The sequence below is a fragment of the Manacus candei genome, unplaced genomic scaffold, assembly GCF_025592945.1.
Source record: "Manacus candei isolate 608988 ecotype Guabito, Panama unplaced genomic scaffold, ASM2559294v1 h1tg000034l, whole genome shotgun sequence".
Classification (NCBI taxonomy): domain Eukaryota; kingdom Metazoa; phylum Chordata; class Aves; order Passeriformes; family Pipridae; genus Manacus; species Manacus candei.
Genome location: NW_026138082.1, coordinates 932,886 through 957,041, shown reverse-complemented (window position 1 = coordinate 957,041; position 24,156 = coordinate 932,886). Strand labels below are relative to the sequence as shown.

Here is a 24,156-nt window from a genome sequence, read left to right as displayed (position 1 = left end):
CTGCTACACTATTTTAAAAGACATTCTTCCTCTACCAAAAAAAAAAAGAGGGGAGCATAATTTGATCTGTGAAGTTATCACCTGGGAAAAACTGAATAACTAAATTAACTTTTTAAAGAATAAGCAAAAATGACCAGATTTAAATCAAAGAGTTCCGCAAAAAGTGTCTGAAAGTTCTGCCAAAATTCAGACTGCTTCATCAGCTTTGAATTTATGTCTGCTACTGTGTGTGAAAGAGAACTGTCTGAGGTAGCGTAAATGTGACTGAGTAGGTATTTTTCCTTTGGAATATATGCAATAGCTAATAAGCCCGTGTAAATTGTTTCCAATCAAATAACATTGATACTTAAGGAGTCGCCAATTAAAACTGATCAAAACTGAACTGAAAAATAAGTCTTTCCCTCTTGATGCAACTTTCGGCAGATTCAGGAAGTAATTCTAAGTAATTATTCTCATAAAGTAATTAATTAATAAGTAATTCATTCTAAGTAATTATTCACAAGCCAAAATGCCTGCTTACTTCAGTTTTGCTTCAGTGAACATCTTGGAGAAGAGGACCAAATCTCAAGGAAAGCACTGAAGTCCAGAAATCTTACATCCCTGCAGATTTTCATTGTACCAGTACCTCATTTTCCAAACACCCTATTCTCTTTAACAGATGGAAGTCAACAGATAAAAGGTCTCAATTTCCCAATGCAAGAGGTGGCAAGGAAGTACAGGCGTATTTGGAACTGTAATAGGCTATCAGACTGTATTGGTTTCATGAGCACTGGTAATGTTATTAGTCGAGTAATGATAAGCAGTGACAATGAACAGTGGATGGAATACAGTTCTGATGAGCCATACCTAGCTCCTTTTGTATGTTGTCAGGGATTCCTGTAATAGTCTTTCTCCTTTTGACTTTCTTCGGCCGTCTTACCACCGTGTCTGTGTAAATTAGAGACCGCCGAATGCTGGCCTGGCGGTCGAAATTCTCCCCTAATACATGGTAGAACAAGCAAAGCAACATTACTTCCAAGCACACTGACATGCACTTTCTTCCACTAGTTTCGTTGTAGAAATGGAAAAAAAGGCATTAATAAATGATGTTAGCTTGGTCCTACAATGAAGGTTTACACTGAAAGAAGATACGGCACATTGTCACAGTAAGGCTTTAGGCACAAATATCCACTACACAGCACTACATGTTTTAAAAGGAATTTTGACTTCCTGAGCCCGGTTCAAATTTGGTGAGATCAGCTCTAATTCCACAAGCAAACAGACTCTTTGCTTTAATTTGGCCCTTTAGAGGTTTTTGGAAGGTTTTGTTATTTTATTTTGGAGTAATGAGCTGCAGAAAAAGTAAATCTGCTCATGAAAATGAAAGATCACAATGGTTTATGGCAGGAACAGACATTGCTATTGGCAACAGCTATTAGGTCTTTGCACAGCTCCATCATTAAATCACATGAGACCCTTCTTTTTCATTTCAAGTTGCTCTGAACCTGTCAAGTGTACCACATTTCTGGTGGTGATCTTTTAACATGAATACAAATAAGTACTATGGATCATGCAGAGATCAAACTGATCTTGTGGACTCATAAATATTTCAGAGTGAAAGCTGCTTAAAATTGAAACTTTACAGACGATTATAAAAATAAACAATGCCAAGAGCTGAAAAAATGTGTCTAAGTGCATGCTGCCAGACAAAGCCTTACAATGACCATGTGCTGTATCGTAATGGGACCCAGAAGCACCACTATCATTAAGCAGCTTTTCTTTAGGAATTCACTTCTGTTTAGAGGTTTATAATTTGGCCATTTTACTAGTAGTAAGATAAACCTTCCCTACAGACTCTGAGTTAATTAATTCTCTGTCACTTCTAAAAATCTAACAATGACCCCCCACAGGTCACTTTCCTTTTTAAAGGAAAGTACTGTTAAATATCCTTTAGATGACCCTTTTAAAAGTGAAAGGTAGAAAAAAACGTGTATATGCTTTTTACCTTTGTACACTCCTTTTGAAAATCGATGACCAAATTATTTACCTCTAAAAAGTGATTAATGCACAGTAACAAATATGTCATAAATATTAACCCTGGTTGACTGCACATCTGTATGATGTGTGTCATGAACATAGCATAGAAAATCTCATTACCTCTATAACAGTTAAAGATACCGTCACATATTAAAGTATAGCATGTGGACTGGAGAAAAGGCAAGGAAAAAATGTAGTGATTTCATTCACTATGTTGTTAATACAAAGACTGACTCTGTTCGACCATAGCCTTGACCATGAGCTGCAGTTGTGCTAAGCAGATCCTTGCAGCTACAAGGAAGTGCCAGTTTCATCTGACTTTTGGATTGATTGAAGTCAGGGTAGATGAACAGAGAAGGAAGCTATATGGGATCTATAAAATTTAGAATCATTGATCCCACTGGCTTCGTAGAAGCCCTGAAATATTGAGACAGACTATCCACTGGGGACTACGAGGATGTTAGGACCCATCTGTGGCCAGGGTCAGGACATTAGCTTATTCTGCATGGCACACTATAACAAATCTAAAGAATTTGAAGGAGAAAGTTTTGCATCTCTGAACATATCTTTATCCATTCAAAGGCCAACAATTATGCCTGAGATGGTGATATAAGTGATAATTAGAGGGTGCAAACAAGGAGCGAGTCTTTTATATGAAGCCTCAGACAGCACAAACCAGATGGCCATAGGGAAATGTTGCTGATCCACAGTAACTTCTTCCAATGAGTTACCTAAGAGCTAACCCAACCAATCTGTCTTCAACGGATTTTGATACACAAAGGGCACTACACAAATTTGTAGAATTTCAAAGTAGAAGCTTCAATGAAATCCAATAAGCAAAATCAGAATGTCTCAGTCTTTTTTTCCTTCTTCATTTTGTTTTGGAAAATATCAATGTTAACGTTAAATATGTTTTACAGATATAAGAATACTTTTCTCCTTCTGTTACAGGTTTGTCACAAACTGACTAGGTGTTCCTTATCCTCTTTACTCAGTTGTCCCTCAAGCAGTACACTGTTTTCCTTGGATTCACTGAAAACATTTAAGTGCGCTTAAATCTCACTGAAGTCAGTTAAGCTGGATTCAAGCAAATGCTTAAATGTTTTGCAGGATCCAGCCTGGCACTGAGCACCTCCACCATTATCAGACTCCTCCATGTGTAAAGAAAGTTAGTTCTGGAAAACCCACAAGAACAGACACCATTATACATCTTTTAAGCCACAAGATATGTAAAAGCAAAGACTGGCCACCGCTGAAAATTCAGTCCAACCCCTTCCAGGCCAGAATAAAGTTCAGCCCAGGCACTCCCAAAGACTGAAACTACTTCCAAATCTGGATGTCTAGCCAGCAACTTGTCAGCCTAATGCAATGCCCCTGCACCTTCAGGCTATCCAACAGATTTTTACGACTACTATATTAGTTGCAATCTGTTCACCAAAGAGCCCAAAAACTGAACTGATGTAGCATTTATTGCACAGCCACGTGAGAGGCCATTGTAGGAGAATCATTACTAATGCACTGCTGAAAACGTTATCAATTGCCAGCGGGTTATTGCTGGCAATTGCTTCAGAGGTTAACCTTTTATTTCATGCCACAAGTAATAAATTGGAAGTTTTCTGAACTCTCCTCTGGGAGAGCAAGAAAAAGAGTATGTGAAGGAAAAAGCCAAATCAAAACAAATATCCTCAATGGTTTGTTCCACGGCACATTGAAAAAACAGCACAGAAGTTTTCGTCAGTTTTTTTTCTGCCTCATGCAGTAACATAAGAAACTTCACAAAATAAAATTACTCAGTGTGTGGGAGAGCAGAGGAGGGGAGCAGATTGTGACTTTTTAAAGAGGAACAAGGACAGCAGCTTTTTCTGTATGTTGTGTGTGGTTCATGTTGTTTGCCTTGTTTCACAGTAGCAATATAATTATTTCAAGGGAAAAGGAATGGTGGATCCTGGAGACCAGTCCACATGCTGCAACAGCAGTCTTCCTTTACTGCCCTCCTCTTCTATCTGTTCCGATTACCATGCTTATAAGGGAATAAATGCTCAACCACACACTCCAGAAAGGTGAGGCATAATATGCACGTGCACCATTCCAATCAGGAAAGTTGGGAACCGCTGAGTTTTTTGAGTGCTAGCTGAACAATTCAGGGGACACAAGGTTTGCTACGCCAGCTGAATTATGCTGGTTGAAGTCACAAGCGTAATTTATCCAAACACGGTAGGTAACATTCCCAATGATGCTGAATTAAATCTATCAGCTATTTGATCCTTTTACCTCATTCTTCTTTCCATCTGTTTACTTCCCCCCTATATTTTGCGGTACACAGGGTCATTAAATCAGACAGCAGATTACTGTTTCTCTAAATATACCCTGTTCCTGCTGTCACAATATCTAAACCCTACTCAAGCTTATTGATTATGTCAGATTATCCATTGTTCCCCTAACTCGGCCTTCTGCACCAGTATCCTAAATTCCCTATACAATGCCAACTGGCCCAGTAACATTTCAGCACTGCATTTATTTTCCTTCTATTAAATTTCCAGACATGGGGTGTTCATAATTTTCTATTGTCTTCCTGATGTTTATTTCTAATATTTTCTGCTATTTAAGTAAACACTTCTAGTTGATTTCTCCAAGCTTGCTAATGTTTGTTACGGAAGTCCTGCTCCTGTACTATTAAAATATTTAAATACTATTGAAGAATACTATTTAAAATACTAGTTTATAAAAGTACAGGTGAAAAAGACAGGGAAAGAGAACCTAATTTACTTTCAAAAGAAAGTCAAACATTGCAAGTTATTGATTGTCAGAGTAAGCGTGGAGTCAGAACGCGCCATATGGCATTTGAAATAAATTGGATGTTGAGTATCATCCTGGTTTTGGCAGGCAAGCGGTCAGTTATTTGAATTAACTAATAATAGACAATCTTGATGCTGTGCAGAAAAAGAGGGGTTATTAAATTGAAGTGATAATTCTATCTTTCACAGAAAGTCCATTTTACACACAACAAAGTATCTCTTCAGCATTAGGCTTTAACGTAATTTAACTTCAACAGAGTGAGAGTTCAGCAACTGTAAAACCAAAGAGCATTTTCAAAATGAATACATAGTTCATAACAAGAAAATGTGGACTATGGTTATGTAAGTGGAGTGTCTTACCGAGACTCTTGCTCAAAGGTGTAGCCTCATTAACTTTTGCTGTTCTAACCTTACTCTCCTTGATCACTAAACCTCTTGTTGCAGATAAAAATAAGATCCAAGAGGTTTTTTCTTGATTTTTGTAACATTTAGTCTTTGGAATACAGAAGTCCCTGAAAACTTTCCTTATACAAAATTCCTAGAAGAAAATCCTGAAATATCATTAGCATCGGATAAAACATGATTTTCCATTACATATCCTCAGTGCATTCCACAGCAAAATAGTGCTATTTATCAGTCCTCTTCTTGTATTTCATGAATGTCTAATGCCGTTTCAAGCCCACATAGTGTAGACTATCTCCATTAATGATAATTTTAAGGGATTTTGACATTTTCTAATGAAGTTCAGAGACACTATTTAACGCAGAACACTGTTTTCACAGAAAGGTGTAGTAAGTAATTTAAAATTCACGCATCAAATATACGAGTGTCAAAATACTAGCCAACTGTATGGATCCCCTTTTATTCCTTCCCTCCCTCATCAGTGTAATGCAATTACTGAAATTAAAAGCCTACCAGTCACATTAATAGGAACCACATCTGTTTGAACGGCCTGTGCTTGTTGTCGCATTTTCTCTTCTGGAGTTGGCAGTGGGAGTGACTTAGTCCAGTTGGTTTGGGTGTTGATATCTGATAACTCATTTGAAGCTGGACTTTTAGGCCTTTTGATGGTAATAAGCTTTTCCTCTTCAGGGGGAGAGACAGGACACTACAAACAGAAATACATGGAACAACGTAAGTTTATCACTGCTAAAGAAAAGTAGAACTATGGTATTGCTAAGGTGTTGCTGCTGCAGTCGGCACAATTACTTGTGGAGCAAAACACACCCTTTCAAATATCACACTTCGACCTACATAAAGAGCAATTTTAAAAACATGTAAAAAAGTAACACACAACAAAATACCTAGACTGTATTTATTCCAGACATCTGACCAGTTTAAGGAATACATACCAATGAGAGAGAAAAGAGTGATCTCGAGCATAGCAAAGCACAGTATATTACCTTACACATTGACTAATTCTTGGAGTGATGAACCCCTCTCTCCCTGCACCCAGGTTTGCCTTCCTTTCATCTTTCACCTCCCCGTGCCCTATTAGGAAGACGAGATTTGAGCACTGCTTTGCTCCAGCTGCACTAGGCTGTAAGGATACAAAAGAAGCCTCTCACAAAAAGACAGACTTTATAGTAGAGCTCAGTAAAAGAGCCAATCAACACAGTCCACAAAACCATCAGCCTTTGATCAGCGAGGTAGCAAGAATAACTTTGGTCTTGGAGAAACTCACCACAGTTCAAGGGGTTACCTGTTTTTCAGAGGTGAAGCAGTCAACAGTACCAGTAGCCACAGAGTGGTCATTTTAAAAGTCGGTCCTTCTCAAAGTGGTAGATTTCTATTTTGTGATGTGTTTTACTTCAAAAGAAACCCAACCAACGAAACAAAAAACTTTCTGCACCACGAAGAGTGGTTGCGACAGCTTGTGCAAATCCCTCCGCCAAAGTTAAAAGCCAAAAAAGCCATTTCCTTTTGGGGAGAAAATCTGTTTTCATTACAAGGTCCTTGCCTGCGTGCCAGTAATGGCAGAGAAAGCCATAACACAGCTTTTTACTGACAGGACAGTACTAGTCCATGACAAACACTGAGGGCAGGCAGATTCAGGGCACACAGAAGACATTGCTGGGGCTTCTCGCAAGTGGTCCTAAATGCCAAGCAAATCCGAGAGAAGCAGCCTTCTCTCCTCCCCACTCCTGCCAGCTAGGCACTCCAGGGAATTTCAGAAGCAGGAGAGGAAGGAAGACCTGGAGGAAAACCAACCTCAGTCTCCTTCTGCCTCCAGGCAAAACAAAAGAGAAGAAAAACATGGAAGAGGAGTTGCACAGCAGCTGCAGCACTAGCAGAGATCTCTGCTGACTCCTCTGCTTCAGAGGTGTTTGCTTTGGGACCTCCCTCCCTACCACCAGACCAGAATTACAGTCCTTCCACCCTCTTTTCTTTATTCCTCTCTCTTTTTGGAGAGCCAAATACTACTTGAAATAGGATTGTCAGTACCAGACCACTTCTTCTCCCTCTCTCACTGCTGTACACAGGCAAGGAAAGAAAGATTACAGCTATTTATAACAGATGGATTTTTTTTTTTAATTGTTGTGGGTGTTCAGTCTAAGCGATCTGTTTTCTCTAGAAGCTGAGTGCTATACAAAAGACATGCCCAAACACTTTGCCACAAACGCTGTTTATCATTTCTGATTTTAATTTTCTTCCTGTTACTACGAGGAATTCCCAGTGTTTATAAATAAATAACCATTTATTTATTCTATTATGCTTTGACTCTACATCCTTTAGGACAGGGTTGAACATTTCACTTAATGGAAAATAAAAATAATAGCAACTTGCAGGCAAAAAGTAAAAGAATGGAGAAGTAAAAGCTCTTCAGGCAATACTAAAAAAAAACATTGTAGGCAATGAAATTATTACTAATGTCATCCTGTCTTTTGGAACCACACTTCAAAATATGGGAGCTTTTCTTCAAAGAAATAATCCATTTCTAGCAGCCTTGAATTTCTTTATCAAAGAGGCTGTGGATGGGATAGATGCTGCTGTGTAGGTAAGGGTTCAGCCCTGTGGAAGACCCAGCAATTTTATCAATGCAACCCTCTTAAAGGACATCAGTATTTTTTCAGGCCTCCACTGTTTCTAAAAGGCTCTAAAACCCATTTCTTTACAATAGGATGTGAATGTTTATCTTCTTATGAGTGTGCATACATAGACTGTTTATACAAGTACACGGTGTAGGCGCACATGGATGTACTGACACACAAACACAAGGGCTTTCCCACCTCAAATCACTCAAACTCATAAAGACCTTTATTAACTTAAGCAATTTGGGATAGAAACACCATTGCAAAAGAGAAAGCTGCCTCCAGGTCATGTTTTCCCACAGACAGGTTTAAAAACTGAGAGAGAGAGAGAAAAAAAGCATGCAAAAGGGTTTGTAAGGAATGTGGCAAAGGGATGCCAGCCCAGTGCCACAGCAGAGTAATCAGGGGTTGAGGTAAAGAAATACTGCTTTCCTTGTTCTGCAATGAGCTTTTTTCCACCTGAACTGGAGCACCAAGGGAGACACCTCCAGCCTGGTTTTGCAGTTTGTCTGCGGTCAGAATGAGCTCCAGTGACCTTCAAATACTCTGCTTGGTTGATACCGTCAGCATCAGTATCTGTCGCCTTCAAATTGTAGTGCAGTGCCAGGTCTCAGCTAACATACAGCAGTCACAAGGGGTTACTCCAGTATGTCAAGTGGCAGAGACACCGGTTATAAAGCCACCCTTCCTTTTCAAGGAAATTACCCAAGACAAATAGAAGACCCTTTTCTTGTTACGGTATATGAAAAGATAGAAAAACTGAAGAAGTGAAGCACCTACTACAAGGGAATACTAACTATCCAAAGAAACATGTAACATCAATCACAAATTTTGCAGAATTAAAAGCTGAGAAAACTGGAGATAGATGGTATAAGACAGACAGAAATGAAACCAACCAGTGAGCAAATAACCAATGAGAAGGAACTGAAAACCCAATTGCGTAGCTGAGTTCAAACCAGTGTGTGAGAATGACCTTCTGCCAATTGTGTAGTTGAGTTCAAAGCAGTGTGTCAGCGAGAATGACCTTCTGCCATAGGACAGAGATGTGCGCTTTTACAAAATAATTCAGTAAAAGGGTTGGAGGTGTTTTTAGGTGTAGGAATAAGTGTTCATGTTTGAATTACAGGTAGGTTTTCCATGGATCCTGAAGAAACATGACTGTCTCTGCTTACGTCCCTTCTTCCAAAATACTCTCAAGTGATAGTAGTATAGGCATGACAAAGGCATACACAGCTTTACCGTACACAGAAGAAAGCAGCAGCTCATCTTTCAGCTTTCTTCAGACAGAAATTATTTACCTCTATAATTAGGATGAAAATCTACAGGGAAAATCCCAGGGTTTCACATATTTTTGGCAAACATTTCCAGATTTACAGCCCAGAAGTTTGCTGGAAGATGAACTACTGCTGTGTCACAGGAATGTCTCCTCAAGTAAGGTCTGTTACACCAGAAGTAGAATTAGGCAGTACCTTGAGAATATGTATCTGCTTAGCAAAGCTGATCATAAATTCTATGTTCATAATAGAACAGAAAGTACCTGTCCCATTTTTAAAGCATCTCTGAGTCACGGTAACTTCCTGTTTGACTTAAATGGCCAAATTTCTGTGCTACAGGTGTTGTTACACTCATCTCTGCAGGAAAATTTGTTGAAATTCATTCTTTTTCATGGACATGGTAAAAAAGAAAGGTGGGGGGTGTAAGCAGCATTCTTGGACCCTGCAGTGTTTCCACAAATATGCCATCATCATCATCATCATGGCTAGGTTTCGCAAACGAAGATTTAGGAAGGTTCTACCCATGTTTGTTACAAGCACGCTGGTGGTTTATGAGGCCAATATGAGATAGACATGTCCGATTGCAAAAGGCACAGCAGAAAGACTCCTTAGGTGGTATATTCTGCAAGACACGATTCTTTCTGCCTTGTCTTTTCTCCTTGAGAGTGATCCTGCGTGTGTTCTCAAAGGAGACAGCTGCGTTATAGATGGTGTGTCTCCAGGCCTCCCGATTTGAGGCCACAGTAGACCACTTATGTTGATCAATATGGGCAAGGCTGAGATGTTGTTTCAGGGAGTCCTTGTATCTTTTCTTCGGGGCTCCTCTCTTGTGGCAGCCGGTGGCAAGTTCACCATAAAGCAAGATCTTAGGGAGGCAGTGATCCTTCATCCTGGAGACGTGCCCTGCCCATTGCAGCTGCGTTCCCAGTAACATGGCCTCAATGCTTGTGACTGCTGCTTGTTCTAGAACAGATGTATTGGTCACATAATCTGACCAGTGGATGTTTAGGATTGTCCACGAATATGCATTAGAGGGGAAAAAGCATGAACTTTCAAATGGGAGTTAAAATTAGAATCCAGGAGAAAAATGGCCTATAAATATCCTATAGACAAGCTATATGGCTCAATAAGCCAGAGCCTCTCCAACGCCTTGTTGATATACTGTCCCCCAGACAACTCAGCTGCCAAGATACAACAAAAGAGTTTCACTATCTCAGCACATTCATGCTATTTGAGAGGTCCCAGATGACAAATGAGTTTATGTTATGTATCTCTGCCTAAATAATCTGTTTATTCTAAATATTTTTTATATTCCAAGGGCTTATACTATACTCTTTGAAAAAAGAAGGGACCTCCAAGAGGAAAATTCAGTCCATACAAATTCTACTTTTCAGCAAAGGGACTTCAAACTTTTAGTCATATCATTTACCCTCCTGTCTACTACAACTGTTTATAAAATCATAATTTCTCATAAAAACAAAATAGAGAAAAAAAAATCAGTGTTGGAGAGAGCAGCCATACCATTTCAGCTGTCTATTATGTTTGCCAACATCCTATTTCTGCTCCACTGTTTTACTAGGTTTGATGGCTTCATGTGCCATTTTCTCAATGCAAAGGGATCAGGACAAACAATAACAGGGAAAAGAAACCCAAGACCCAGACCTGGTCAACTGAGAATGGCACTTCACGTGCCTAATTCAAAACATGGGATTTCACACTGTGTTACGGAACACAGTGTTATACATGTTATGGTTATATATTTACATGAATTTACACTTAACATGAATTAGTCATGTCTTGCTCTATTTTGTGTCCTCTAGCCCAAGGTCACCAGCCTGGTTCCCCCAGTTTTCATAGAATATTCCATTCTAGTACTTCTACACACAGATCTTCAGTTGTACTAGCCAACTTCACTATCCTACTAAATCCTTCATTTCATAACCATCACTGTCTCAGTAAGGAAGGAATTCTTTTGTCAGCAGAAATCACTGACTATCAAGCAAGTTATCACCGTAACCGCAGAAATGTTCCTTTCTTCTTCCTCTACTCTGTTGCAACAGGATAAAAACTGTAAGAACAGCTGTACTGTTTGGAGCTCTAAAAGCCTATCTAGTATCTGCCTTAAAATAATGACTAATCAATGATATACAGGTCCTCCCCCTCCCCCTCCAAGAATGTACCCACTTGCTTTCTAAATCCATGTAAACTTTCAGCATCCACAATTCCTGCAGCAGCTGCACAGTGTGAGCATGTGATGAGTGAAGAATTACCCCCTTTTCTTTGTTCAAAGATTTTCTGTACTCATTTCCTTAAGCTTTGGCATTTCATGCATTACAAGCTGCTGTCCCAACTCAGTAAACTGAGTAGCATTTAAAAGAAAACCCTTGCAAATGGTATAAAATACATGTGTTGCTTACAAGAGCAACGCCATGCAACTGCAGCAGAGGGACAGGGAGGACAGCTGAGGACACCATCACCACCACCCAGAGGTATCTTCAGCTCTGCTAGACCCAAGCCTCAGGGCTCCTGGGCATTCCCACCTCCAAAACTGAAGCACCCAACTGCTTTAGCTCCTCTTCACACCAAGCAAAGTTTTGGATTAGACCTCCTCAAGTCTAATGCAGTTAGCACTGAAGTAGTTGTTTTCACTTAATATACTAAACAGTCTCTTGCAGATATTGCAGAGTTTTATAACAGATTAGCTGAGCAGAGTGGCAAAAATATACTTTGTTCCCCCATGAATAAGCAAAATAAATATTTTTTTCACCCAAAGTGTAACAGACTGTATCAAGGCAAAGTTCGTAAGCCAAATGACAGGACCTAGGAAAAAATACCCTGAGTTTTTGGCACACAAACATTTTCATGGATAGAATAAAGACAATATACTGCATTCCTGGGAGCAGGTACTCTTTAGCTCACATTCGTCAACTAAGAAAAATACATTCCTCCAAACTAGTAGAGTTTTTCCTTGGCTAATTAAAAACCAATGACACAGCCAATTAAATAAAACACAGTTTCAAAGGAGGCAAATGTTAATAGACAAAAAGGGAATAAAAAATTCAGCAAAGCAAGTAAATACAGGATACTGTTCTGCAGACAAAAGGGAGTAGAGACAAAAATAAAGGAAACAAACCTGGCATGGCACTCTTCTGTTGAGCAGCTGACTTTTTTAATTGCCTTTTTTTTAAGCAGAAAAAAGAAGCAGGTAATGACTGAAGGCTAAGAGCAGAGTAAGACTGCATATATACTAAACACTACAAGAAACATCAAGCTGCAGATATGGCAGCTGGATGGTCCCACTCATGGGCAAGGTACCTTGTTGTTCCAGGGAACCAAGTTACAGCAGGCGCTAATGCAAGACTGAGAGATGCAGTCTAACAGACTAGACTGTTGAGTGAGACAAAAAGAAATAAAGAGAATGAGTGGTAAAAAGGGAAAGATAAAAGAATAAGAAAAAAAACACACAAAAGATAAATACTGTTAACATACACAATGTATACATTTCAGAACATAAGGAGAACTAGAGTTTGAAAGCGACATTTCAATATATCTTTTACACTGTTAAAACAGAGCAGTACTGAAGGACAGGAATAGCTCCCAAGCTGTGTAACCAACAGTGGTATGTAAGAGATGAGAAAGGAGGAGACTGGTCACAGCACTCAGATGTAAAATCCAGGTAAACCAATTTTATCACCAACAAACTCAATTAGAATCAGTACTACAGTGAAACTTGGCCTGTGCTCCATTAATCTAGAATCAACATTAAAAGGGTAGTTTCAAGAACTTAATGTTATATCAATTACCATTCAGATACTCCAACTTTCTGTGTTCTCTAATTCTGTTTGCTCATTTTTGAGTAGGACCTGCTTCTCCCTATTGGTTTTCCCTTAGAAAAGCAAATGTTCTGCTTACCTTAGACATTTTCTAAGACTCACACTGAACCAATGTGCTTTGTGGCATGACTATTACCCTCTGCTGACAGACATCCACCTCCACAAAACCTGAGAATGCTTATGGATTGAGGTCTCCTCTCATATCACCTAGCCATGGCTTCATATTGTCTCTGGTGTAGACAGACAAGCAGAATATCTGGCTATGGGGTTTTTTTTAGAAACAGATTAAAAAAAGTAGGGAAAGATGGTTTCCTTTCTGAAGCCACCATGCAGTAACACATTGTTTTTTCTACAAGTTGGCAATTATATCAACTAAGAAGTAAGTTTCCTAACAGTAAATAGCTATTCATCAACCCATCATTATTCTGCTGTTCTCAAATTTCAACTATTAAGTGCTGCATGCACAGAATTTAAATGTTGGCTTTTCGGCTTTGAATAGACAATAAAGCTACAAAGCTTTCATCTAGTGGTGAGGAGTTCACATTTTGAATCACAGGATTTTTGATGACCCCAGTTCCACACTGTGACTGAAGAACTCTCCTGACAGCTGAAATATGACTCGAGCAAGGTATAAGACTTATTAGAATTACTGGCACTTTACCAGGAGGATAATAATTCAAGTTCAGAAATCTGTTGTGGTAAACGTTCGTTTAAAAAAAGAGTAGACCTTTTTCTGTTACAAAAACAAGAAAAAAAAAGCCAATTAAACAAAGATACTGGTCAAAGGACTCCACAAAACACTGAGTTATACAACATGAATGGAGAATCATGCTACAGTTTACAAGGAATTAATATCTTTCTGAGTTGCAAGTAAGAGTGGCAGGGTTAAGGTTCTGAGATAATCAGTAACAGTCAAGACAGTCAGTTTGGCAGCTATCTTTCTCCACAGCTCTGAATCATCCTTTCAACTAAAAATATTTAAAGGAACCTATTTCAAATTGAAATGGAAGCGCTATCCTACCCTTGAAGCATACTAGTTGGATTGTTTTTTTCCAGAATGCACAGAAATTGTTAGTAACACATTAACACTCAAAAAAACGCTTAACCATGAAAAGGAAGACAGCTTTTAGTCTCCAAGAGTCCTCATGCATGTTTATATGCTTTCATTCAAATTGTCAAAGAAAAGTGTATTTATATTTTTTAAATGTTGCATTAGTTTTACATGTGCAGATGGTTGTCTGCTGCACAGCACTGGCCAAAACCAGTCAATGACATATATACATGCATATATGTGCAGTACATTAATAGCAACAAACAATGTGTTAATACTTTCCCCAGTGGAAATTCTACTGATTTCAGCAAATTATCATTATAATGCATTCCACAGTATGAACGTGCTTTACATTCTCGGTTCACTGCCAGTACATACCACGAACAGCTAAACAAGATGCTCTAACATTTCCTGCCAATACCCAGATAAATGCAATCATCACCTGAATGAGAGACTGTACATATTCCACAACACCTTTTATTATGTGATTAAAAGCCATAGAGGACAGAACTGAAAAAACTTTACCCTTTAAAGTGCGTTTTCAGGGTCTGCACATTTTGCTGAGAGAGTTATTTGGTCCATACTACAGAGGCACACATGGTTTAGTAACAACTCAAAAAAATTAGACTGTGTTACAACCACGGATATCCTCCCATTCTCTAAGCAACAGTAGTTTCTGGCAAACTATTCTAGAATATCTATCTTGAAAAATCCCAGGAGCTCCAGCATTTCAGTTTTGGACAGCCAGGTTCCAGTGCATCTTGCTCTCCACCAAGCAGTAATGTCCTATACCACAACACCAAAGTCTCCTTCAGAGCCCACAGGCACAAGAGGGTAAAGTAAGGACAGGGGAGTAGAATTTCTCTTCTTTAGAACACTAACTCAACTTACTCAACTAGTTCTGTAACTGAAATGTGTATAAATTGATGTATATAGCAATATGTCTTCACAACTTCCTTAGGACTTGTGCTTAACTGTCCCTTCTCTTTATTTGTTTCATTTCTTTCTAGATTCTAAGCTAAGCACTCTAGGAGTTGAGATGTGGGAATATAAACCGAAAATCATGAAGTAAACTGAAAGAAAGCTGACCCAACTTAGTGGGCAATCTTTCTGGATGCCTTTAGCAAAAGTTGTGATGCACTAGGACAAAGGCTCTATCTAAGTGTATAATTGCCTGTATTAGCAATTCAAAGTGTGCACCTATCCAAGTTACCATTTGGTTATGGTGATGGTTGGTGAACAGTTCTTCCTGCTACTTGAATGTAAACACTTAACAACTACCGTTGCTAGGGTCTTCCCTCCAGAACATCACCAAACTCCTTCCTGCTTTCACATCCTGAACCTGCGACTGGGAACTTTGTATCAATGCATGGGAATAACTGGGATTTTTAAGAGACCCTGGAAGTCAGGTGACCTAATATCACTGTAATTCAAAGGAATAAACATCTTCACGATCTTCTAAAAATCCTGCCTTATTTGAAAAGTATTATGGCAGGCAATTAAACTGTACCAGGCAAGTATTTTTTCCAGGACTTTGCCCCCCCCCCCCCGTTACCTTTTGTTCAATTTCTTCATAATCATCCTGGTAACTTCCACAGATTGCACTGGAGGACGAGGAGAAGGTGGGGCCCTGAGAGTAATACTGTGAGCTCCGGTAGCCATCCCGCCGCAGCTTGTCACACTCTGCCAAAAAGAAAGAGAGTCATTACTGTTTATGCCTGGTGTACAAAGCCACTTAAATATTGAATACTTTTCTGAAGATGTTTACCATGCTTTAGCATTGTCTGACCCAAGTAACAGAACCCAAAGGTGCATTTTTCATATTTGTATCTATATTTCCGCCTCCCTCACATGTATTATACACGTAAGCCCACATGTAGCGTATTAACCCAGGCAACGGCAAGTGCTCTGGAAAAAAAGGGGAAATAGATTTATTTATTTAAGTGAGGCCTGGCTCAGTGTCTTGACAGATGGCAGCATCTTGCAGGATGGGAGATGGAAGCATGTGAGTAACACCAGGGGTCTCATTTGCCAGGCCGGTAGACATCTCTTATATGCCTTACACTTCAAATGATGTTGCTTGCTACTCAAGCACCATCTGCTAAATAACTTTGGCACTGACCACTTGCCTTCCTGTTCGTGGAAGCGACCACTTACTGTGACTTTGAAGAGAGGAACGCAAATTACAGGGATCTCAAAATCTCATGTTGCTGCACAGCACATATAGTTTAATACAAAGAGTTTCCAAAGTTCAGAAAGAATTCAGAGCAAACATGCATCCCCATTCACAATAGCCAAAATCCCAGTCAGCATCTCATCTCCCTCACCAAGTTTTCCACAATCATCTTCCTGCCTCCTAATTGATATTCAGTGTGATTGTGCTAAAGAATAACAGACGCCAGAGCAGAAGGAAAAATTAAATGTTCAAGATGAGGCAACCAAATTCATCAGACCAGTCAAACTGTTAGCTTTACATTTCTAAAGACAGATACTAAAATCTGTTGAAAGATGAGGAATGCAAGAACAAAATTAAATATTTGGTATATTTCTGTCTAAGGAACGGAAATTTCTGCACAATACACAGGCATTATCACAACACAAAGCGCTTTTAACATCTCTTGCTGGAGAAAGACTTTCTGTGATTATATCATCTGTCTGCTTATCTTGATCTTTTGAATATGCCTTAAAATGGAAAACATGCAATGCTTTTATGGTGGTCAAGGTTTTAGAGAGGCTTTTGCCTGGCAAATGGTTAAGTCGAGTTATAAGCTGCAACTCCAGTGTACACGTCCTCTTTTTTGTTCAGATGCTTCTGAGACTGAGGTCTGGAGGACTCCATGCTGATGGGTTAACTGACCTACGGCAACCACAGCTCTACAAGGATTTAATCAGTGTGGACTCCCCTGTATTGCCCAGGCACACTGAGAAGGCAAGCTGACCATTTGACAACTGGCCATTTCCATCAGCGTCAGACATACATCCTTGCCTGTGTATCAGGGGTCAAAAAGGGCAGTATGGTGTGAACCTGTCGCTTCTCTCTCAGTTCAAGGACCAAGGGTGGTGGTGGTGGGTTTTGAGATCCAAATCAATTGCTACATCTCAGGAACAGAGGGTTAGTAACCCTGTTTTTACCTTTTCCACATGTGCGAGCATGCTGACAACTGCGCATCTGACAAACTGCTGCTGTACTTCGGGGGGGGGGGGTGAAAAATGACTGTCAGCAACCACAGTAAAACAAATTCCCCCACCACCCTTCCAAATCTGGTACTAGGTGCAGCCAGATCCAGCACATAACACTCACAGATGCGAGCACTCTGATGGGTTGCTTGCTGGTTTGAGCTACAAATTAACAGGGATATGTGGGCTGTGGCAGAATAAGACAGCCCAAAGACTTGTATCAACTTATAGCATGGGTTAACATGCTAAATTGTCAACTTAGACGCTGCAACTTCAGATCAGTCATTAATCACCACAAACAAACATGAATACAACCTAAGGGGTGTGTAAGGATGCGGTTACTTTTTCCTCTCATATTTGGGCTAAGGCTTAAAGTCCCGGCTGGCCACTCCTGTGACTTTCTCATATCAGGCATCATGGCATGCCCCAAAACCCATGGTGGTTTGACCTGGGCTAAATGCCAGGTGCCCACCAAAGCTGCTCTATCACTCTCTTCCTCTGGAGAGAGCTGGACAGGCAAGAGAAAATATAATGAAAGGCTCATGAGTTGAGATAAGGACAGGGAAAGATCACTCACCAGTTACAATCACAGGCAAAACAGACTTGACTTAGGGGAAGTAACTGAATTTATTACCAATCAAAATCAGAGAAGGATAATGAGAAGTAAAGCAAATCCTAAAAAACACGTTCCACCCACCTCTCCCTCCTTCCCAGGCTTAACTTTATTTCCGGTTCTCTACCTCCTCCCTGCTCAGCAATACAGGCAGATGGGGTATGGGGGTTATGGTCAGTTTATCACATATTACTGCTGCTGCTTCCTCCCCAGGGAGGACCAGCATGAGGTCCCTCCCACAGGAGACAATCCTCCAAGAACTATCCAATGTGAGTCCTTCCCAGAGGCTACAGTTCTTTAAGAACTGCTCCAGCAGGGGTCCCTTTCCACAGGGTTCAGTTATATAGGAACAGCCTGCTCCAGCATGGGTTCCCCATAGGGTCACCACACCTACCAGGAAACCTGCTCCTCTCTCCACAGGTCCATAGGTCCTCCTAGAAGCCTGCTCCACTGAAGACTTCTCATGGAGTCACAGTTGTCACAAGACCCTTCTGGAGGTGACAGGCTCTTCTGGAGCATAACAGATGTGTGTTCTGACACTAATTGTTTGACCTTATTTATTCTCCTAACCAAGGAGGTGAAGATGACAAATAGTGCACTTCATGAAGCCTAGAAGAGCTCCAAAAACTTAAAGAAATCAACACTGAAAGTCTCAAGTCCACCACAGGTTCAAGAAGACTGACAACAACAACCTGGAAGCCTATCAAGCTTACAACCTCCATTTGTCCACACCACAAAATAACATCAGAAACTATTGCAGCAACATTGCTACAGCTACAAACCGGTAGGAGAACTACACCAACAAAAAGATTATTTGTCCCCAAGAACAGCTTTTCTATTTATGTACTGTCACTGTACATTTTGCAGCACAGCAGGAAACACACACTGTGGATAGCACCCAAGGCCAACAAACCTCATCAGAGGCTTTGGGTAGGTATCTTTTACTTCACATTGCAACAGTCCACAAGCACAACACAAGGTCAAACATTACATCTAACTGAAGCTACTGCTGCTGCCAAACTAGCTGAGTGGCAACTGCTGTTTAAAAACTGTTCTAGCTGGAGGCTCCCCTGCTCCATCTCATTACTATTATTAAAGGTGTACATGGTCTTCTCAAAGCAAACAGATTCATATTTTCAGATAAAAGGTTTTTATTTTTGTAAAAAAATACCATTGAAGAAGCTAGAAATACTTACTCTAGGAAAGACTCCAGATATGTTCCCTTCTTCCCAGAGGAGCAGTAAATTGTCCTATTCTGATAATCCCAAACAGAGAAGAGCACTATACACTAAGCGAAAAAGTTCATACGCACATTATTTCAGATACATCTGTACTGAAGATGACTAGGTAAGAAGGATCCATTCAGTTGCAGTTATTAAAAATCTCCAGTTTTAAGCATGTGACATTACATTCGTGCCATCTGAATCAGGGATATACGCAGTCTTGATTGCACTCAGCAGCAGGGCTGCCATTTCCCACATTATCCAACATACAGAACTATGCACAGCCTTTCCATATTTCTGTCAAAGAACTGCCAGGGCAAACCTCAGGCAACTGCATTGAGCAGGACACAAATACCTGCTCCTGCCAGATCAAATCTGCAGTATATGCTGCAGTCAAACTCAAAGTCATAATTTCGCATGAGTCTGATCTGAAATGTGCAGTAATACGATTATGCCCCAGACGAACCAGTTTTATTCACACAAACACTGATTATTTTCCCAGGAAGATCAGAAAGTGTCTCTGTCTCAGCAATTTCAACTGGTGGGTATGCTGGGTAGTGCCACAGCTCCCCTTCATCCCCCAACTGTTTCTGGGGCTGAGTGTGAAGGGATGCTGCCTATCATCTGCTTCTCTGCAAGTGCTTTTCTGGCTAGCTAACACCACAGACTAGTTCTTGTTCTTCTATTCTAGTGGTACATTAAATTTCAAAGCCTCCTCTGTATTACAAGAGTTGCTTAAAAATTACTATAGTTATATTGTATTACATTATAATCTAATTTATTCCCACTTATGTGGTACAAGTTAAACCCTTCCCAGAATAGGAAATGTTGCCTAAAGTTGAATTTTGATGTTCACAGGGCAGTTTCCATTAAGCATGAAGAAAGTGTGTGGGAAATGCAGTCACAAACCTTTTAAAGGCTCCCTCATCATTTCCACAGTTATTAAAACAGGGTTCATGAGATGCAAAACCAAAGAAAATGTGTTAAAGCTGTCAGTGCCCAATACCATCATGTCCAAGTCTGCCATATACCCAACCACTCATGTGTTTGCTCAGGATTGCAGTACTGCAGCTTTTGTTAAATCTTGGCATCAGAGATAAGTATGCTGGGGATGTGTGCTGTACATCACCTATCTCTGCTCTCTTCCCTCCTACTAAATATGCTGGAGAACAGGCAGATACCAGCAGCACTACACTGAGAGCAAGGGCTCAACTGAACCAGGTGCAATTCTCCACCAGAGTTTTGAGCCACAGGCACTGAATTCAGGGCTGTTGTGAATAACTCAACCATGTAAAAGCTTATGGACTTTGTGACAGTCAGGCCAAGTGTATGAAAATACATCTGACATCTCTCAGCCCAGATCTCCTCTCTATTTCATACATACAACTTGCATGTGATTAAATCTGCCCCTGAGCCAGTAATGCACAGTAGCAAGTCTCACACACAGAGGCAATTTACTGCGTTTCCAACAACTTGAAACCATATTCTTGCATGGTCATTTGAGCCATAAATTACAGGAATGAACAGAAGGCACAGCACTGATACCTCAGTAATTCGTCTGACATGGTATTACCATGGTAAAGCAGGATTAACATTTACCTTGTCAGACCTACACGCCGTACTATGCCGGGACAGATGGAAGGCTGGGTTTGCTGGGAGAGGACCGGATGCATTGGCTCTTTTCCTCTCCTTTAACCAACTTTGGTAACATTTTGTACCTGCTGAGCTTCTAGCAGTAAAACTGGTTGCAGTATTTTGAAGTTTATATAAAGTAAAATGCATCATCCTACCAGAAGCCTAACTGGACAGAGGGAGATGGATTCAGTAATTTTCAGAAATTTTCCATATTTTTTTTAATTGTAAATGAACTGTGCAAGATTAGGTATCATTTTTCACAAGCTTCTTCATAAAACTACTATTTTGCCAGGATCATGGTGTCCCAAATTGACTTGGTTGCAGGGAGAAAGGCTCCAGGTGCTGGTTTTCAGGGCCAGACCCCATCAGAATCTGTGACCTCTCCTAAGTTGCAGCCCCAGCAGCAGCACAGAGCCACAGCCTTCTCCAACCACCCCGGACCAGTCCTCCACACCTCAGGCCTGAAAGTGCAGCCATCACTCACTAAATTAGCCCTAATGAGATTACTCGTGCAAGCAAACACTGCTCACATGACTGTTCAGGATGAGGCCTTAAGCTCTCACAAGCACGTTTAACGAGTTCAATACAAAATAACAAACCCACATTTCTAAGTATTTATTAGTAACCAGTAAAGGCAGTGGTTAAAGAATTAAACTACCATGATATTCACTGGTACAAACTTAGAAACTTGGCATCAAAGTTATTTAGGCATCTAAATAGCTCGAACTTGCTTGGCGTAACTACCCATCCCATTGGATGGGTCAATCAACGAAAACCAAGAAAATAATGCCCTGGAAACATCTGAATTTTCCCTGTATCCAAAACCAGTACCTAGAACTCAAGACTAATTGTTAAAACCCAAAGAGAAGATGCAAATCAGACCAGGAGCTGCTTTCCAGTGGAGCAGATATGCTGCCTGCCTGGCAGAGCTGCCCAAAACTGCTAGAAGAGAAACTCCTGGGTACAGATGTAGATAGGGGAAAGACCAGTACACACTTCACTTATTTTTACACCACCTCTTGCTGTCTCCTTGTCAGCAAGAAGGGATAAGCGATGAGCTGACAGCTGCATCTGCATGCTTGAAAAATTATGTCAGCTGAAGTCACGGTGACTTCTTGGCAGAGCCTTTCATGTTGTAACTTGTATATTTCTTTCTCTTTTTTATTTTTTCTTCCTTCCCCCTCCCCCTTTTTTTTTGTACTAGAGAGAGGCTACTAACTGCAGAAGTCAACTAAACTGTCAACTACAGAAATAAATCTACTGATTAGTATATTAAAACACATTTATCCATTCATTGCACATATCACTCGAAAACTGCTCTAATCCCCGAGGTCAGAAATCTTTTTCATTTTTCAAACATGTAGCCAGCTCCTTCTTCTATAAATACCCATCAACATGTTCCCCCCTAAGTCACAATTACAAACACCATCTTACAAGTAGCTTTTCAAAATTTCACCTAAAACCAGACAGATTGTAATATAATACACATCTGTCTTATAAAAGTAAACTTTTTAAAATGACCTCTTACTTTATAGGTTACACTGCACTTTAATAATCAAAGTATGTACTATATCACTGCTTTTGGTTTTAAAAGAAATTGTTTTCACCACCAGTAAATAACCGCATATCATTTTAACTTACTTGATACATATTTTGAATTTGTTTTTCCAGTTGAGTTGAGACAACTAAGACCTCATGGGCTTGTGACAGACAGCCGTGGGTGTCAGAAGACCTGGATTTCTGACTCGGCATTACTTCCTCCAAGCAAATCACTTTGAGTTAGGTCCAGTTAAGAACTCACATCTTACAGACAGACATGACACGATCTAAATTTCATGTATGCGCCTCCTAAATTCAGAGTCCAAGCAGGCATGTACACTCTGCCTGCAGCATATGACTATATAGAGAGGCATCTCAGAATAAAGCCAACTAAAGAAGAATTTGAGATGCCTTAATTCTCATCCTCGCCACACCAGTAATGACCAGCACTGGGTCCAATGCCATAGATCTTTCTCATGAGGGGCAGGAGAACGTAAGAGGGATGTCAACATCTTTACTTCTAAGGTGATCTTCATTCAACAGTGGCTTAATGTTTTGCAAGTTAACATATTTTTCATTTAGATACGAATTTAAATTGTTTATAGATGAGGTAAAGCACAGGTTAAATCTCCAGCTTCCTAATAGTGTGCTCCAAGCATTACGTAAAAAGTTTGTCACCTGAAATGTAATAGAAAGAGTTATGCTTTTCTGGGGATCATTCATATGGTCTGATGGTGTGTACTAAGACACTCTGAACACCAAACTAGGACCTCTTCGAAGAGCACAGCTATCTCTCGGCCTGCTCACAGCACTGTGGTAAGATGTGGATAAAATCAGGGTAACTCTGGACTACGCCGTTAACCAGGAAATTTCAGGGAGGGAACTTTTCAAGATAAAGAGCTTGTTAAGAATCATTATGCCTGGGACCATAATTAAAACAGACACCCTAGTTCAAAGGCCTCTTTGGTTAGTAAATCTAACTATAATTACTATCTTTCACTCTGTGCCTCTTTATGGGTCCCTCATTTGTAAACTGGGGTTAAGAAAGCACAGCTCTCTGTGTGTGGATGAAACAGACTATATAAAAGCACAGCTGTACAAAGGCAAACTTGTTTCTCCCAACTATCTCATGCTAAATATGACTCGGAAAAAAAGCAACTCAATTTAATTCCAATGCAGCAACTATTTTTGTCCCTGGACCTAAATATGCAGCAGACAGCTTGCCTCTACCACTTTACATTCCTCCCAAAAATTCACTCAGCTTGGATCAAATTCCATTTCCTTTAAATGTACAAATCCCCGTATCATCTGCAGAACTTGACTATCACAGAGAGTTTTTCTATATCGAAGCTTTGAAATATGTTGTAATGCCACAGCAATGATGCCCCTGTGTAACATCTCAACTGTAACCAATGCTGACTGCAAAGCAAGTTCATGAACTTCAGCTGTGATATATCCAGTGCACCATTTTGTTCAGACTCCTAGTTAAACAGGTCAGGATTTTCAAGAGTAGTACTGTTGCTGCCCAGCTGGAAAAACTTCTGCTCAACAGCTTTATCTAGGTGCTTTGGTTGGTACCAGCCTCTGCCAATCCAGCTACCTTCCTTATTATTCCCTTCTCTTAGCCCAGAATGCACTTTTACATTGGTATTTCTAGATCTTTTATCAGTACATACGGAAAAGCCTAAGACAAGCCAAGAGACAGCAAACACTGGTACCCAATGCATTCTCCCACAAACAAGTGCCATATGAGGTGGCAAGTTTTCAACTCACCAGGAAAACTTCATTGTTTACTTCAAGGCCTTCTTATTTGATGAGTAACAAGAAAGGTCTATCAGACTTTTAAAAAGACTGCTATGTATGTTCCCTCTCTTGAATAAGTAGCCAAGTTCAGCCACACAGGTAGCTTTAATGACAGATACTGTCCACAGTTTCCTAGAAAAAAAGATGTCTTGGGCTCCAACAGGG

At 40.1% G+C, this 24,156-nt stretch overlaps 1 protein-coding gene across 7 annotated transcripts in view; it reads right to left on the bottom strand.

Moving 5' to 3' along the window:
* The window catches only part of NHSL1 (NHS like 1), a 182,623-nt gene that overhangs the window by 23,413 nt on the left and 135,054 nt on the right, over nucleotides 1–24,156 (bottom strand). For 4 of the 7 annotated variants that reach the window (XM_051792484.1, XM_051792485.1, XM_051792488.1 and 1 more), the window contains exons 3-5: nucleotides 15,557–15,684; nucleotides 5,727–5,919; nucleotides 847–978 (exon numbers count right to left, since the gene is read on the bottom strand). In XM_051792484.1, coding sequence (XP_051648444.1) covers nucleotides 847–978; nucleotides 5,727–5,919; nucleotides 15,557–15,684 — 453 coding nt within the window. The remainder of the gene's footprint in view (nucleotides 1–846; nucleotides 979–5,726; nucleotides 5,920–15,556; nucleotides 15,685–24,156) is intronic. The other 3 variants (XM_051792486.1, XM_051792487.1, XM_051792489.1) reach the window with 1 other exon arrangement.